This window comes from Aulonocara sp. 'chitande type north' Nkhata Bay, linkage group LG22 (genome assembly GCF_057382095.1).
Source record: "Aulonocara sp. 'chitande type north' Nkhata Bay isolate Kocher_YH1m ecotype deep benthic linkage group LG22, A_spYH_male_GT1.1, whole genome shotgun sequence".
In the NCBI taxonomy this organism is placed as follows: Eukaryota; Metazoa; Chordata; class Actinopteri; order Cichliformes; family Cichlidae; genus Aulonocara; species Aulonocara sp. 'chitande type north' Nkhata Bay.
In genome coordinates this window covers 28,691,602-28,707,370 of record NC_141364.1, presented here as the reverse complement: position 1 = coordinate 28,707,370, position 15,769 = coordinate 28,691,602, and the positions used below count along the sequence as shown (strand labels likewise).

The window sequence follows — 15,769 nt, the reverse complement described above, 5'->3', positions numbered from 1 at the left end:
GTCCAATGGATGCATGATCTGATTAGTCGACTAATCGCAAAAATAATCGGTGACTAGTCGACTATCAAAATAATCGTTTGTGGCAGCCCTACTGCACATGTGATGTGACAATAAAAGTGATTTGATTTGATTTGAGAATCTGAAGCAACAGTACTGACCAGGACTAGAAAGAGAGAGCACATTTTTCTTATATTGGCTTCTTTTCATTGGCTACCTGTTAAATCCAGATTTAAATTTAAAATCCTTCTCCTCACAAACAAGGCCTTGAATAATCAAGCCCCATCACATCTTAATGACCCCATCAGGTTGGCAAATTTGAATCTGCCGCTGCTTTTAAAATGTTCATCTCTGATGCACTGAGCCACAGATTCACATATTTACCACATAATTTTCCCATATAGACCAGAAAAAAATGTAAATAAAAATCATTACTTAAAACAAAGTTATTCTGATGACCACAGTGAAAAATAACATTGTAGACATGAAATCATGCATACTGCTTAGAGTAATGTCAGGCTTAGACAACAGTGTCTCACTCTCCTCAGAGACTGTGGCATATATGCATGACTGTGGTATGTGTAACAATGAGTAACCACAACAACATGGGGATGCACCGTGTCTGTCATCCTGAAACTCTCATAGTTCCCAATAAAAGCTCAGGTTATTTTTCCATGCAAATCAAATTGCACTTCAATGCTAAAACTTCGTATGCTGTATATTCACATAGAATATATTATGTTATCATAACACTGACATTTACCATTTACAAAGTCAATGACTCCACTCTAAAGGAAAAATTGTGTCTACTCTGCCACAGTGATATTTTAGAAGAAAAAATTAACACATTATTTGAGAGCATTTTGTGTAACTTTTATAAATAACGCATTAATTAATTTGCATTAGTAATTATTGTGTCATTCTGTATCTTGTAGAGGGCCTCATTCTCACTAGGTGAATGCATGAGCGCACTCTTTGCGGAAGAGTCCTACCATCCTTTTTGGCTGCTTGTTTGACCATCAGAATAACGATGGTGTGTGTGCCATGGGCAGCTACAATTTGAGCCAATAGTTTGACACACTGAGTAAATTTTCCATATCTCATCTCTTGGCTTTGAGTCAAGAGGGAGCATATTTTGGTCTACTACAGTTCTTTTTACTCATAAAACGAAACCCAACTCAATGTTCCAAGTACTTCCCATGCTCAGTCCCATCTATCCTGCTTTTGACTATCAAAAAGCTCATCAGGCTGAGCACGCGCGAAGGTTTTCTGGCAATTCATGGGACACAATTCGAATTTAAATTCAAAATAGACATTTATTTCGTGAAATAACAGTCCCAACCAACAGTGTGAAAGTAGGGCCATCACAGGTTTTACATTTCTGATACAAGTTAAAATCTGCATATTCACAGAGCAGCCTATTAATTCTCCATTATGTGATTAGACTACATAAGATAAAATCATGGATCAATGTTTGTTGACAGCAAGTGGTGCATATATACAGCAATTACTCAAGTGGCTCATTTCCAGCATCAGTGACATTACCAGTTTTAGATTAATCATTGTAATACTGAGCAACTTCTACATTGATATATATACAACTATGCATGCAATTTGTCACCAATCGCAACATTAATTCAATGCTACATATTCCCACACTACACTGTGTCGTCCATCACAAGGCAGGAAAGCATTCCACCGTGTCCCCTTTTCAAGAAGCATTTTCTTCTCACACTTCGCGTCACAGAGCCAACTCAAATTTAGTTGTACAGTAATATTAACAAGCATTCTTTAAGTCACATCGGTGACACCGTGTGGCTCTGCATTTGTTGCATGTAAGGAAATCATAGTAAGACAGCAACCATTTCATTTGGCCGATACCAGTGCAGTTTTATTTATTCTTCATTGTGTCCATTATCCATTTTTTTTTTAAAATTTGTGACACAGCAGCTAAAGACATAGTGATGTCATCAGCTAGTTATCTTATTTGCACAAGTTATTCAACAGGACCAATATGGAACATCCAGCTGATAATCTGGATAATATTGATATTCTTTTTCCTTTTAGACTATTTTCTTTTTGACTTTCTTAAAAAATAGAATTCAGACTGTTGGTCAGACAAAACAAGACATTTGAAGTTAAAATGTCAGCAGTCATTACAGTCACCACAGCTGAAATTATCGAAAATATAAGTGAATACATTTGTTTCTTTTGATATATTTCGATAAGTATGTTGTGACCAGGCTGTTGGATGCATGTGTGGAATCCTATCCTATGTGCTCTCTGCACTCATCACTTGCTCTCACAGCTATTCCTGACACTTGGAGTTCAATGGGAGGGGCAGGGTGGCAGTAGACTAGGAGATCACTGAAGTGGTCAGAAATATGGCATGGTGACCTTGTGTTACAGCAAACCAATTGGACAAGGCAGCTTCTCACTGAGTGAGCAAAGACCTAAAGGCAGTGACCTCTGAGAGCCACAGTCAAGAGGGAAAAAAATGGCATGCTACTAATGCTCCCTGAGCGAGCAGTCAGAATCTGTCCAAGCTACCGATTTGCTTTAATAAACCAGCTATGAACAGAAAAGCTTTTCCCAGTCACCTGAAAGAGTTATAAAAGCCTTAAACCTATACTAACTAGCTGGTAATACCCTGTAGTCCTCTAGTCAAGCTATCCATATGAGTCATGCCAGTCATGACACACTAATAGCAACTCCACAGAACAGCACACCAGAGACAAAAATGGAGAGCAAATATGTAGCAAAGAAGATGTTCTCGTGTTACTTGTTTTGCAGAGGAACGAGTGTTACAAAATGTTTAAAGGGAAACTATCCAGCAGAATACCACATCACATCAGACCAGGACTGACACACTGCTTTGAGATATTGTTCAAAAGAAAGGAAACACTCCAGTGGTATACAGATGCTCGATTTAAAATAAAAAAAAATTTTAAAAATGATGAGCTGCATTGTTAGTAAGAATTGTGTGAGTCCAGATGCAGACTTTCCTACTAACAGCAAAAAACAGTTCTCAGTGTTTGATCTGCTGTTTGCTTAACCAAAGACACTGAGACTTATGGTTTCCTGTAGACTTGTGAATTATAGGAAGGCTCGAGGAGTCAAGTCGTTTGAGTTAAAACATGCAGCGAGCTGGAGTCAGCTGGTGCCTTGTACCCCCAAATCTCGGTTTTCAGATAAGGTTCCACTCGGAGATGAGTGCAGACAGAGAGAGTTTTGTGTGGCTTGCACATTTCACAATCGCCACATTCCATCTGCATGCATACTTCTACACCTGTCTGTGCCTGCTGCCTTTTAGTTTCTCTCTGCTTTGAAGACACCTGTTTCTGTATACTCCATCCAACATGATATCCTCTGGCTGCCAGATTTGTTCCTCAGTTAAAACTAGTCAAAGGTATGTTCATGACAGCTGTTAAGTGCTGAGCGTCTGGCCTTGGACTCACCCGTGTTGTGTTGGGCTTGTTGCTGGGCCACAGTTTCGCTGCTAGCACTGTGTCCCATACTATGGCTTCTGTCCCTCCTGGGCTGCCAGGCGCTGCCTCTCCTGAGGCCAGCGGCAGCAGAAGTAAGACTAAAGCCACCTCGCTCTCCTCCAAACAGACAGAGCTCCTGTAACTCAACACTGTCTTGACTGCTCACTTGCGTCGTTCAGGCTCTACAGTCTTTGCCCTCCCTTCAGCTTATGTTATTTCTCTCTCACACCCTCCCTCCCTCCTTCTCTCTCACTTTAAAACACAAACACACTCACTCAGTTCTTTGGTCCCTCCCTTCTTGGAGCACTGACTTCATAAATAAGGTACACCAATAAGATAATCCAGCAGTCTGGAGTGCCTTTCATTCCTTAGAACTGATTTTTTGAGGGCAAAGTTCGAAGCAGGAGATCTCTGAAGCTTGGCCGGATCAGACATCAAGGATAGAGGGATTTCAAACGCAATGGGACCACCCACTTCTACCAATTTACAGAGTGACAAAACATTACTGCCTTAAGGGCAAGGGGGCGGGATCTGCAGGGTGAGGTAACTTGAGAAGTGGAAGGTGAGCTGAGCCAAGGTGGAGCTCAGTGGCAGAGCAGAGGAAATGGCACAGTGCAGGTGTCCAGTAACTCCCTGTGGATTGTCCGTTAAAGCAATGATGTGAAACTCCGCTTCACACCAATAGCTCCCTAGTGCAAATGTTTTTGTTTCAAATTAATCAAAGCTGGTTACAGGGGAAAAAAAACAGCCCAATGTAGAGTTCGCACTTGCTTCTTACTTAATATGCTACACCTCTTATTAAAATCCAGTAAATGCTGTCTAAGGACATTACTCTCACATCTGTCCTCATAAGTGCCAGATGGGGAAGCATGACTGAATTACACATTGTGTGAGAGTTAGTAGAGTTCCCTCTTTCAAGCCGACAGATAAACATTACAAAAAAAGCATGTTCATTTTTTCTACTGTGACTCAGAAACAGTTTAGTTGGCAGAAGTCGTTCGAAGTCTACTCAAAGAACAGAGGAGTCTACTGTAACAACATGTTCATGATTTTAAAAACCCAAACATAATGTTAAAGGATTGAGGATAGGGAGATAAGAAAAGTTAAAACAGCACTGGAATAATAGCATGCTACTTCCATTGTACTGTATATAGCAAGCTTAAACTTGAGGTTTTTCAAGAAATATTTAAAGTGAAGAGGAGCGAGAGAACAATCCGTATGTTTAAAGGACATAAAAACTCCAAAAGAAGCTGACTTCAAAATGTGGCCCACACGGTAGCGCCCTCTACAGTCAAAATGCAGCAACACAACTCTGACGCAGGAATGCGTGGAATGCACAAACACAAGTGGGCTTATTGGTACAAGGACAGTAGTTAGCACAACAATCCTTGAAATCCTAACAAAACAAACAGGATGATAACACCTTTGGCAATTACTGTAGAGTACTATCATGGTACTTAAATACTTCCCACTCTTTCAGAAGCACAGTGGCAGATGGAGACAAGCACTTTGGGTTTTCAAGCAGCTTGAAAATTGTGAAAATATTAACTCAATTACTCAAAAGAAAAACCCACACTGCTGTCACAATGACAACCCCAAAACACAAACATGTAGAATGATTCATCATGATGAAAGAGCTCTGCGATCGAAACATAAAAACATGTGAGCCTGTCAGTTTCTCAATAGCATCACTTTTAGAGCAGACCTGAGGAGGAAGTGCAGTTTATTTTTACTGCTTGGCCACAGTGCCAGGCAGGGATGAGTAGATCGAGCTTCCTTAATCTTCTCCACCATGGCCCAGTTATCTGGGCCATACATACAGCTATGCTCTGCCCTATTGTGGCACTTCAATGAATTAAAGTAATATGAGATTAATTCTTAGAATATGGCCACAAATGTTCTAAAACTTAAACACAAGATATACTGAAAGTACAGAAAACACATTCTTGTTTGAAGGAAGGTAAACAGCGTTTACCATCAACGTGATAGACAAAAAAAGTTTACTCACAACTATATTCAGACTGCACAGCCATCCCAGCTATGTTTTCACAGATGAATAACGATTCAGTCTAGAACAAAAGATCCTCAGGGCTAAATGAATGGGATGGTGATACTAAGACGTCTACAGGGTGAAACGATCAGTAGTGAAAATAGACACAAGGCCACACTGCAGTGAGTGAAACCAGCAGCTCGACTCACCTACGGGTGTGTCTTCTGGGTATGAGCCAATCAGATAGCTGTACTGATAAATGGAGCTATGCGTCACAAGGACAGTCCCTATATGGGCATCCTCATATTATCAGATGGCATTTCTGTTAAACTACAGAAGCTTCTCTTTGTGTTTGTTGTAAACCTTTTCCACACAAATTAATCTAGTCAAACAAATAAAATATTTAATCGTAACATAAAATTTGGTTTTCTTACCATGATTTTCCATCACTGTGCAAACTCAGCAGTCAGCAGCTCCTGAAACAAGTATTAAGCATTTAATATTCATTTTAAACAAGTATAACAGATTTATTTGTTATAAGATGTTCCAGTTACTTCTTTCACAAACATTAAAAATATGTTAGACTTTATAACTTTTATTTCTTGTTTAAAATGTTTTAAGAGATTCAGAAAAAAACTAAAATGAAACAATATCCTATTTGTTGAAATATCAATCCCCAAAACAAATAAAACCATTGTTTAGTGGGGGGGTGGGCAAACAGACAAAAAAAAAACAAAAAAAAACAAAAAACAAAAACCAAAACACCAAGGTGAGAGCAGTCAGTGAAACCGCCACATGTTTGCTCGTATAGATTAGATCAGGGGTAGGCAACTCCAGGCCTCAAGTGCCGGTGTCCTGCAGGTTTTAGACATCACCCTGTGTCAACACACCTGAATCAAATCATTAGTTAATTCCCAGGCCTCTGGAGAACTTCAAGATATGTTGAGGAGGTAATTTAGCCATTTGAGTCGGCTGTGTTGTGATCAAGGACACATCTAAAACCTGCAGGACACCGGCACTCGAGGGCTGGAGTTGCCTACCCCTGGATTAGATGTTCTCTGCAGCTAATGGGGAGAACACTGAAGCTAAACAAAAGCTCTCCTTTTAGCCAAGACAACATAGGGCATTAATTAGCTCAAACACTGACTTCAGATCAATTCTAAAAGCCTAAAAGGCACAAAAAAAGTCACCATTAAGAGAGTATCAGGCAGTTGTAGTGTTGCAGAGAAAGGGAGTGCACACTCTCCCAGGAACTAAGGCACATATATAAAAAATTAAAATGCTCACTAAATAGTCTTTGACATAAAATGCTTTTCTTTCTCCGTTGCTGAGAAGTTATCTGGAATTCTTTACTTCACATAAGCACTTTGAGATAACCAAGCAAAAACTGTTACTGTGTGACAGAGTGAGACACTGAGTTCATAATCTCAAGTATAATTTAACCCTTTAAGACCTACCATAGAACCAAGTCCGCCAGAGCTTATATTATATTTTTACATGCTGTGGAGCCATTTTTGAGAGCATTTCAAGTTGCTATACATCAATACAACCATTATAGCCCAAATTTTAATGGTATGTCTGCATTAAGTGCATAGTAATTACATAAATTGCAAAAAAGTGCAATAAACTACAAAAAAATTGAAAATCGTTTTTGCTGAATAAGTTCTAAAAAATAAATATATTTTAAATGTAAATAAAGTTTAAAAAGCTGAATATATTTTTAATGCTCTCTAAAGTATAATAGCTACAAAATAAATCAGAATAAAAATAGCTTGCTAAATGTAGCCGAAAGCTAAATGTGTAGTTAATCCGTATCAGTGTTTGTTCTGACAGCAAATTTTGATTTTGTTTTAGTGGCAGTCTTTTGACTAAAACGTCATTTTGTGTTAGTCCTATTTTAGGCATTGTAACCCTTTTAGATTGAGCCCCGTTTTAATTTGGCTAAAAATCATAACATTATCACAGTTGAGTAAAATATAAAGTGTTTGTCGTGTTTTTACCGGTAAAAGTTGTGCCACATGGCTTATAAAGTGTCTTATTTTCCTTGATATCAAATGTGAATGTGTCCATATGTCCACTCTTCTCTTCCTGTTTTCTTATGAAGACAGAGAGCATGGGAGCTTCTCCCCCCTCCCATCCTGTTTTTGTCACAGACACGTCAAATTGCAAGCCTAACCTTGTTGCACAAGGAGGTTAATTCTGATTGGCTCACTTCCAAACCTGGCCCGCCTCTCTACACAACTTAAATCCAATTGGAGCTTGTTTCACTAGAACATTTTCCTCTTGAATTTATTTAGTCATCGTCTTGCTTTCTTCAGAAAAGAAAGGGATGTTGACGAAAACTATGCCTATATACAGACCTATATACAGTTCACTTGTTAAGCTGGCCTGTCGGGTGAAGCATGTTATGCCAATATGCATTTTCACAAAAATCTTCCGGAGGTTTATTTAAACCCTGTATGAGTTACCACAAAAATGTATCTGTGCAAAAAATGTGAACAAGCTCTACTTAAATCTCATTAACACCAAACTATCAAACAGCCGACTAAATATTATAGGATTATTGTTCAGACTCACACTGAACATTAAGTCTTAAAAAAATATGTATAAATATCTTCTGTTTTTTTGACATTTCTCGTTAATGTTCAAACATGGCTGACACATCATAATTCAAAATCAAAAAGTAATTAAACTGCTTTCAAGGGACTAATGGCAGCATCGTCGTCCCCAGGCTAGCAAATCACTGTTCTTAATGTCATGTTGCTTTAAGACCAAGCAGCTGGGTGGATTGGTGACTGATCATAGTTAAGTTCCAGATGACAAGGTCAAACAAGCAGCTGACATTGACAAACTGACAGTGTGTGTTTTCTCTCCCAGGGAGCATCACAGGAGCTATTCACAGCATTGCTCCGCTTGCCAGTTGGTCAGAAACAGTGGGTGCGGCTACATGGTGACATCAACAGAGGTGGGTCCTAACAGCAGTATCATGCTGCACTTTGGAATGTCAAAAGTCTCCTGCGAACAAACTGGTATAACCCCGCCCGTGTGACTGAACAATGTGTACATTACAAAATAAAAGAGTGAGTGTAGGTAGGCGAGAATTAGACCTTTTCTTTACTTTTCTTTTGATGAAGCACAGGATGTTCTATGTGAATTCAGCTGCAGTCATGATGAAGAAAATGCACAATAAGCCAATAATTGTTATCTGTATGAGATTTGTATTTTAAAATGCCATTATGAGTCAACTTACTTTGACTGAAGGTCATTGATTATCAATAAAATGCTCCCCCAGAAACAGCGACCTTGAAGTTTTTCCTTTTCTGACTTCTGGTTCCAATGGGGAAAACCTCAGCAGCAAAATGATCCTGTCAAGTATACAAACATTCAGGAACATAAGGCAAGACACAAAAAGTGAACTTCCTTGTAGATGAGCTGCTTTGAAAACCTGCTGAGTAAGCAGTTTATGAGATACAGTTTTAGTTTGTGCCATTTCCTTGGACTGTAGCAGAGATCCCCCCCCAAACACCACTGATGAAAAAAGGAAAACAAGTTGCTCATTTACGATAAAACACTCATTACCTCACACTGAAACAAGAGCACCAACTCCGCTTTTGAACTTTGAGTTTGAGTTCACCAACTGTCCAACCCCTCTGCCTCAACCATTTTGGTTCAGTCCAACTGGTTTGACAAGTCTTGGCCTACATGCTCAACAGCTGTAGCTGCGCTGTACTTCACTTCAGCTATTCCACTTCTCTTAAGCATATGTTTACTTAAAAATGTAACTCCTAGGTATTCCCCAAAATGCCAAACATCCGCAACAGTGCACTAACTCAAAACACTGACATCCACTATATAAATAGATGCACACTGTTAATAGTAAGAATGCGTGCAAATGGCATGTAAAAATAGGTCCTGCTTGCCTAATGATAATATTTTTATAATTACTAATAAATCTGTTCAATCTGACCCAATACCGATGCATAGTTTTATTACTTTCTTCCTGATAAGCAATAATAAATAGATAAAGGCTTATTTCCAACTGATGAGTAAAGAAAGAAACTGATACACAGTTACACTCACAAATAATTCACTAGATCAAGTTCAGCACTAGGGCTGAACGATATATCGCATTTGCGATAATATCGCGACATGATCAAGTGCAATTTTCTAACCGCAAAGGCTGCGATTATACTCTGGACATGTCCAAATTCATGGGCTGCATCCTCCTGAGGCCGCATTTGTAGACCGATTACGTCACAGCGACGTGCCGAAGGCTGTCCAAATTACTACCATATCCCAGAATTCATAGCGCGGCCCAGCCAAACTCCAGTTTCCAGCAATGGCGGCCGCTACTAAGTTTTAAAATTACTCATACTAATCTTTCTGGGTCACAAAATAAACTTTTAACATATTTTCAGGCGAGAAAGTAGTTGTGTAAACATCAAATATCTGCTCGGTTTATCAAGATATCCCATATTTGCAAAAGTGCTTCGACGTTTTCAGAGGCGTCTGCTACCCACCAGCTCGACAGCTAGCCGGGAGCTCGAGGGTTACTGATGCGGCCGAGAACGGCACAACTCCCGGCACATCATTTTCAGATCACCGCGGAGTTTCGCTGCTCGGGTTAAACGTAATATATAAGTCACTTAGACAACCTAAAAATGTTATTGTTGGGCTTTTTTCAGTGTTTTGTTTGTTCGTGAGTAAATCGGTTTGGCTGAGATTAAAGTTATTAGATTAGATAAAATAAAACTTTATTAATCCCCCGGGTGGGTTCCTCCTTGGTTTTCACACAGCTGACTAAACGTCAAACAGAAAACTTATTAAACAGAAGTATGAGACAGTCGAGAATTTACACCAGTGTCTGGTTATATTTTAGATAGCAAGAAGCAGACGGCCGAGTTTATTAAACTCCACCGAGACAGCGGTGACGCTAATCAGAACTAGACCGTCCAATTTCACGCCTTTAAATTTTAAAGGCGTGTTTGTGTGTGTGTTTATACAATTGCTATTATGTTTGCACTTTATGTGTAATGTTACTGACTGCAGAGATCAGTAAGATGTGTGTATTTTTTATTTATTAGTTTTATTTATTTAATATTATTTTTTAATTGAATGACTGTCTAGTAGTTCACAGATGTCGAAAAACTGAGTGTGGTAAAGCCACTGATTTTTTTTATGTATATTTCTGCAATCTGCACATTGTACTGACTTTCATTTTAATGTTTACACCAGGGTTCCTTGTCAGCACTTTATGCTCAGATGTTTGTAAGCTAAAAATAAACTATTGTGTATGTTCAAATATACTGTTGTGATTGAAGAAGTTAAATAAAAATGTCAGTCATCAATTCATGCATCACCTCATGTCATCATAACAGAGGTCTGTCTTCCAGGAAAGAACAGTTTAAAATTAATGTAATATAGTATTGGCCATACTATATGATGTATTGCTTGTCTTTGTTTAATAATACAGAAGACAAATACCTTAAAAAATAATCGCATATCGCATCGCAATCGCAATATTGGGGCAAAAAAAAATCGCAATTAGATTATTTTCCATAATCGTTCAGCCCTATTCAGCACCATTGCAACCCAATTCTGCTCTCAAATATCCTCTGAGCACTGGTGCCGGCTGGCAGCACAGCAAACACAGAGGTGAGTTAATGTGCACCAGTTTATGTGCATGTACAAGAGTGTGAAAACCAGAACAGCTGAGCCAGTGGACTGAGGCCTTGGGACACCACGTGAACATGTGCAAACACACGCACACAATCCTGTCACTGCTTTACAGAACAACCAAAGGTTGAATAGGTGATAGCCCAGCCTCTGATTTACCTTGGTTTTCAGTTAGTGCTTCCATGTTAGCTCTGTGACTTAAACCCACATCACACAACTTAAACAGCAGCTAGATTTTCAGGTCTGGTAATAGGAACAAAGTTATGTCCTCACATTTCTGTGAAAAGCAGATTTTTTCTGAAGCATGGTATTCAAAAAATCTTGTATTTAAATCTGGGGGATAATGCCACAAAAGTATTATAGTCGCATGACTTTCAGGGGGAGAAAAAAAGCGTTTTGAAACTATTTTTGTGGAAAAGTCAGCAGACTTTAAAATCAGGTTTCATTGAAAAACATTTTTACTGGTGATTCTGTATATGCAGTTTTTATATTCCAGTGACCAGTGAAGTTAATTTAGATAATACTGTGTACAGCCCTTACCAAGATAGTTAGTGTTAAGTGGTATGCTAGAGCTACCTAATCTCAAGTGCGATATGAATTTTTTTGAAACATTTTAATCGAGGATAAAGTAAAGAGAGCAGAAACAACAAAACAACATGTGACCAAAACCAGAGCTGTGACGTGGCGACATGGCTCAGGCCTCTCCAGGTAATGATAACATGTTAATTAAGGCTAACAATTATTTTTACCTGAGAACAGAAACATTTGTGGAACAAAACCTGAAAGGAGTTTATTTTAAAGCCATACTTCACTGCTACTCTGTGGAAACATTACAACTACCAAAAAGTGGCAGTTCAACTAAGGAAAAGAAAAATATGCAGATTGTTAAATACTTCATCTACAATATTTAGCCCAAATATTACACTCTGTTAATAGATCCTAAGAGTAGATAATTTACTTATAAATAATAAAGTTTAAGTAGAAAAGTAAGTGTACTTTTTATTTGCAGTAGCAATTCATTAGCATGGCATTTATTTAGCAACACAGACATTTTGCTAATGCCAGGTGCCAATGAAAATGTAATTATACAAAAAAAAAATCCATGTGAAGCAAAAATGTAACTTTTAGGGTTCTGAGTTTGTTTGTTTTTAAACATATTTATTTTGGAGCAAATTTGTAGAACTTTCACAGTTTTCCATCAGATGTGACTACACAAGTAATTTTATGGAGCTTCTTTGTGCCAATTAGTCATAAATTTTGAAGGACTTTTCCTTCATAACAGACGTTTCAAGCATCCTCCAAAGACATGCCGGACAGACCCATTTGAAAATTTCTTTGGAAACAAGCTTCAAAATAACTGCAGAAAACAATGACCTGAAGGCCTCACAAAGATGGTTGCTGAGTGGAAAAGTTTGATTCTGGAAGGATTGTGTTTATACTTTGAAGGAACCATTGAAATATATCATATCAAATGTATCGTAACAAAATATTATTGTCCTCTTGTTTACTGTAGTTTTTAGTCTCCAAACACCTGAAATGATCTCAAATTCAGCAAAATTTTCCACTTTTGTCTTTTTGGGTTTTTTTTGTTTTTTTTAATGTGTTTTAGGCAAGAGCATGACCTTTTTTCAATGTGTCAATTATCCTTCTTCAACAAAAAAAGATTACTCCTTGAGCCACTTAGACTTTTATCTAATTTGGTTGTCACTTTTCATAAAATGCACATCATGAGACTCTCACAGCTCCACACACCCAATCCACAGTGATTACTCTCATGAATTTAAACCAGGTCCAAGAATTTTCCTTAAAAATAAAGTTAGCACTTCAAGCTGTCAACATACTTTGTTAAATGTCGACCTGACTCTGATTTAATGGAACTAAAGCAATGTTTAATGATGGCAGATTATGTTAAAAACTTGCAAACCATTGCATAATGAAATATGTTTTTTTGAATCATTTCTTTTAAATGTCATTTCATGTTTTTGTTAGCACTTTTAGTAATGCGAGATTCCTTCGAAAAGTCTGTCTTTAGCTGAAATGCTGCGGTTGTACTGCACTGGCAGTTCGTAAAGTTTTATTTTTTATTTTTCCCCCTCACACAATCGTGTTTGTTCACTGTAAGCTCCCAATTAGCTCACTCTCAGCTCATGGAAAAAGGGTCAGGGTTGTGCAGAGCTGAGAGGCGCACAATCAGCCATTGTGCTGCCTTTATTGTGCAGGCCTGGCGATCACTAAATGAAGCTATGAGTAACTGCGTAGCTCTCAGTGAAACACTTTCATCATGGTGCCACATGCATTCGAATTTAAGTCCCACAGCTCCACAACATTAAAATAATCACATTTGAGCTATTTATATCCCACTAACCCTTATGTGCAACTGTTTACAAAACTAGCCTGTTTTACACTTGCACGCAATTTTTTAAGGCTCGACAATATCTCTCACAGCATGAGAAAAAAATATATAAAGCTTTTTTATATATATTTTCATATATATATTCTCTAGCTTTTTCTTGCTCTGCATTAATTACAAGAAGGTGGGGAGAGGGCAAAATTAAAAAGGGATTACAGTTCTATAAAGCCAACTTTTAAAATTTAGTGACAAATTCAACTGTGACAAAACTGATAGTTGATTATCTGCCAAAAGATCAATCATGGCAAACAATTCGGTGGTTATCCCTTTTCCCACCATTTGAAAAATATGTACCTTCAAAAAGTCCTATCCTATAAAGTCTCTCAACGTCACTTCATAGCGTTACATACCTTTAGGTAGTCTGACTTTTATGGAATTTTTCTCGTATGCTTGTTCAGTGAGTGTGGTCCTGGTCAAATGCAAAAAACCACAACATCCATCTGAATGCATATCCCTACAACAGGACAATGCCTGTCTAGCACAAAAACAAACTGTGGCTCCTACAGGGCGTATTACTGTTTTCAAACAGGTCTAAAGGCACCGGGTGCCTGTCAAGGCATGTAGACCGATATGTGAATGGAATGCACTTCTCTGGAAATCAAATGGCCTAGACCAACAGGGCCCATTTCGACATTAGTATAATGCGATGTAATAACTCAGAACGCTTGATCTTCTTTCTTAAGATCTCTTTTAAGTTATTCAAAAGTAAGGCAAAAAAAAAAAAAATACAAAAAACACAGGATATGCTAATTGTGTAGTAGTTGCTGTCTGCACTGAGAACGACATGTAAGAAGCATTGAAAGAAACTATTAGAAGGTTATTTTCAGCTATTTGGCATCGCCCTAGCCAACGTTACGTGTACAGTAAAGGCCAGGCAGGTACAGGAAACTACATAACAGAAGCTAATTGGGGGAAAGGTCCTGTGAAACTATTTCGATACACATTCCTTTACGTTGTTTTCTGTCTTCCATTTCATTTTCTCTTTCCACCCTGAGCAACCAAAAGTTGGGTATGTTCCCATGAAACAGAAACGTATCACAGCAGCACCTGTACAAAAGCTAATCCCTGGCTGCTGCTAACTAAAGTTAAGTAAGAGCCAGCAACAGGTGGTTACTGTCCTCCTACTGTAGCATTAGCTTTGCTAGCTAATGTAAATTAGCTTACAGTTGTTGCTCAAGCCCCTAAAGACCGATACAATGTGTTGTACAACGGTGACTCACCTTTTCCCGTACTCGGTCAGCCTAGGTGGTATTTATCCAAAAGGCTGGTGATTTTTCCGTTTTTGTTCTGTTTGATTGAACCCTTCTTACTTTTGACACTTGTCGCTGTTGTCCATCACAGGGGAGAGAGCAAGGCGGAACTAGCTCCAGTAAGTACCTTTGCAACCAACCCGAGCCCCAAAACTAATTTTCGCTCCAAAACACATGCGGCAAGAAAGCATCGCCTGAATTTAACTCCAAGTGCTAAGATATGCCGAATAATACTTTTGAAAGTTCTTTGCTAAGACTTTGCTGCCAAAAGGTGTTGAACGTAAACTCGCAAGGGAGATTAAATACTGTCGCGCATGCGCAATTCTTCAAAGGGTGCTCGCTCCCCCACAGAGAGAAAAAAAAGCCAGACGCAAACCTCAGAAACCACGTGATTTTTCGGGGCTGGTTTGGTCAGTTTTGTGGAGAAAGTTGAAAAAGTGTGGTTCAGGTTTAGGAACTGAAACGCTTTCACTACAAAATAACCCCATAGATAAGAAAACATATATATATATATATATGTTTTCTAATAATTAAAGAATAAATAATACAATACAAGAATAACGGTAGTTTTTATTTATATAACTGCCTTGAATATGCGTAATTTTAAAATCCTTAAATACTTGCCTGTGAATTATTGAAATTGGTGAAACTGAAAATTAAGCATATGTTATATTTTCTGGACACCCTTTAAATACCTGGGATCAAAAGTATTTGCACACCTAGCCACTATATATTTATTTACCTTCTATATCAGAATATTTCATATGTTGTTTTAACATTAGGTTAATCATAATGTCCACACGTGGCTCAGAGTTGATTGAGAAGTGAAGAGGCACTCAAAAAGTATTAAAGAAGATAATAATACTCAAAAAAGCACAACTCTTATGAGAGACATACCAGAGTTGGCTGGTTTGCTCAGATTAGCAAGTGGGTTTAGTTAAATAAAAATGTAAGAAGG

At 38.2% G+C, this 15,769-nt stretch overlaps 1 protein-coding gene across 11 annotated transcripts in view; it reads right to left on the bottom strand.

Annotated features, from left to right (window-relative positions):
• Positions 1 to 15,144, bottom strand: part of phactr4a (phosphatase and actin regulator 4a) — a 39,441-nt gene extending 24,297 nt beyond the window's left edge. For 3 of the 11 annotated variants that reach the window (XM_086279339.1, XM_086279340.1, XM_086279344.1), the window contains exon 1: positions 3,456 to 3,656. In XM_086279339.1, the coding sequence (XP_086135465.1) occupies positions 3,456 to 3,513 (58 nt within the window). In that variant the 5' untranslated portion in view covers positions 3,514 to 3,656. Of the gene's footprint in view, positions 1 to 3,455; positions 3,657 to 5,493; positions 5,644 to 5,909; positions 5,952 to 8,725; positions 8,841 to 13,911; positions 14,033 to 14,781 lie in introns of those variants that run through there. The other 8 variants (XM_086279345.1, XM_086279346.1, XM_086279347.1 and 5 more) reach the window with 5 other exon arrangements.
• Between the last annotated feature and the right edge of the window lie 625 nt (positions 15,145 to 15,769).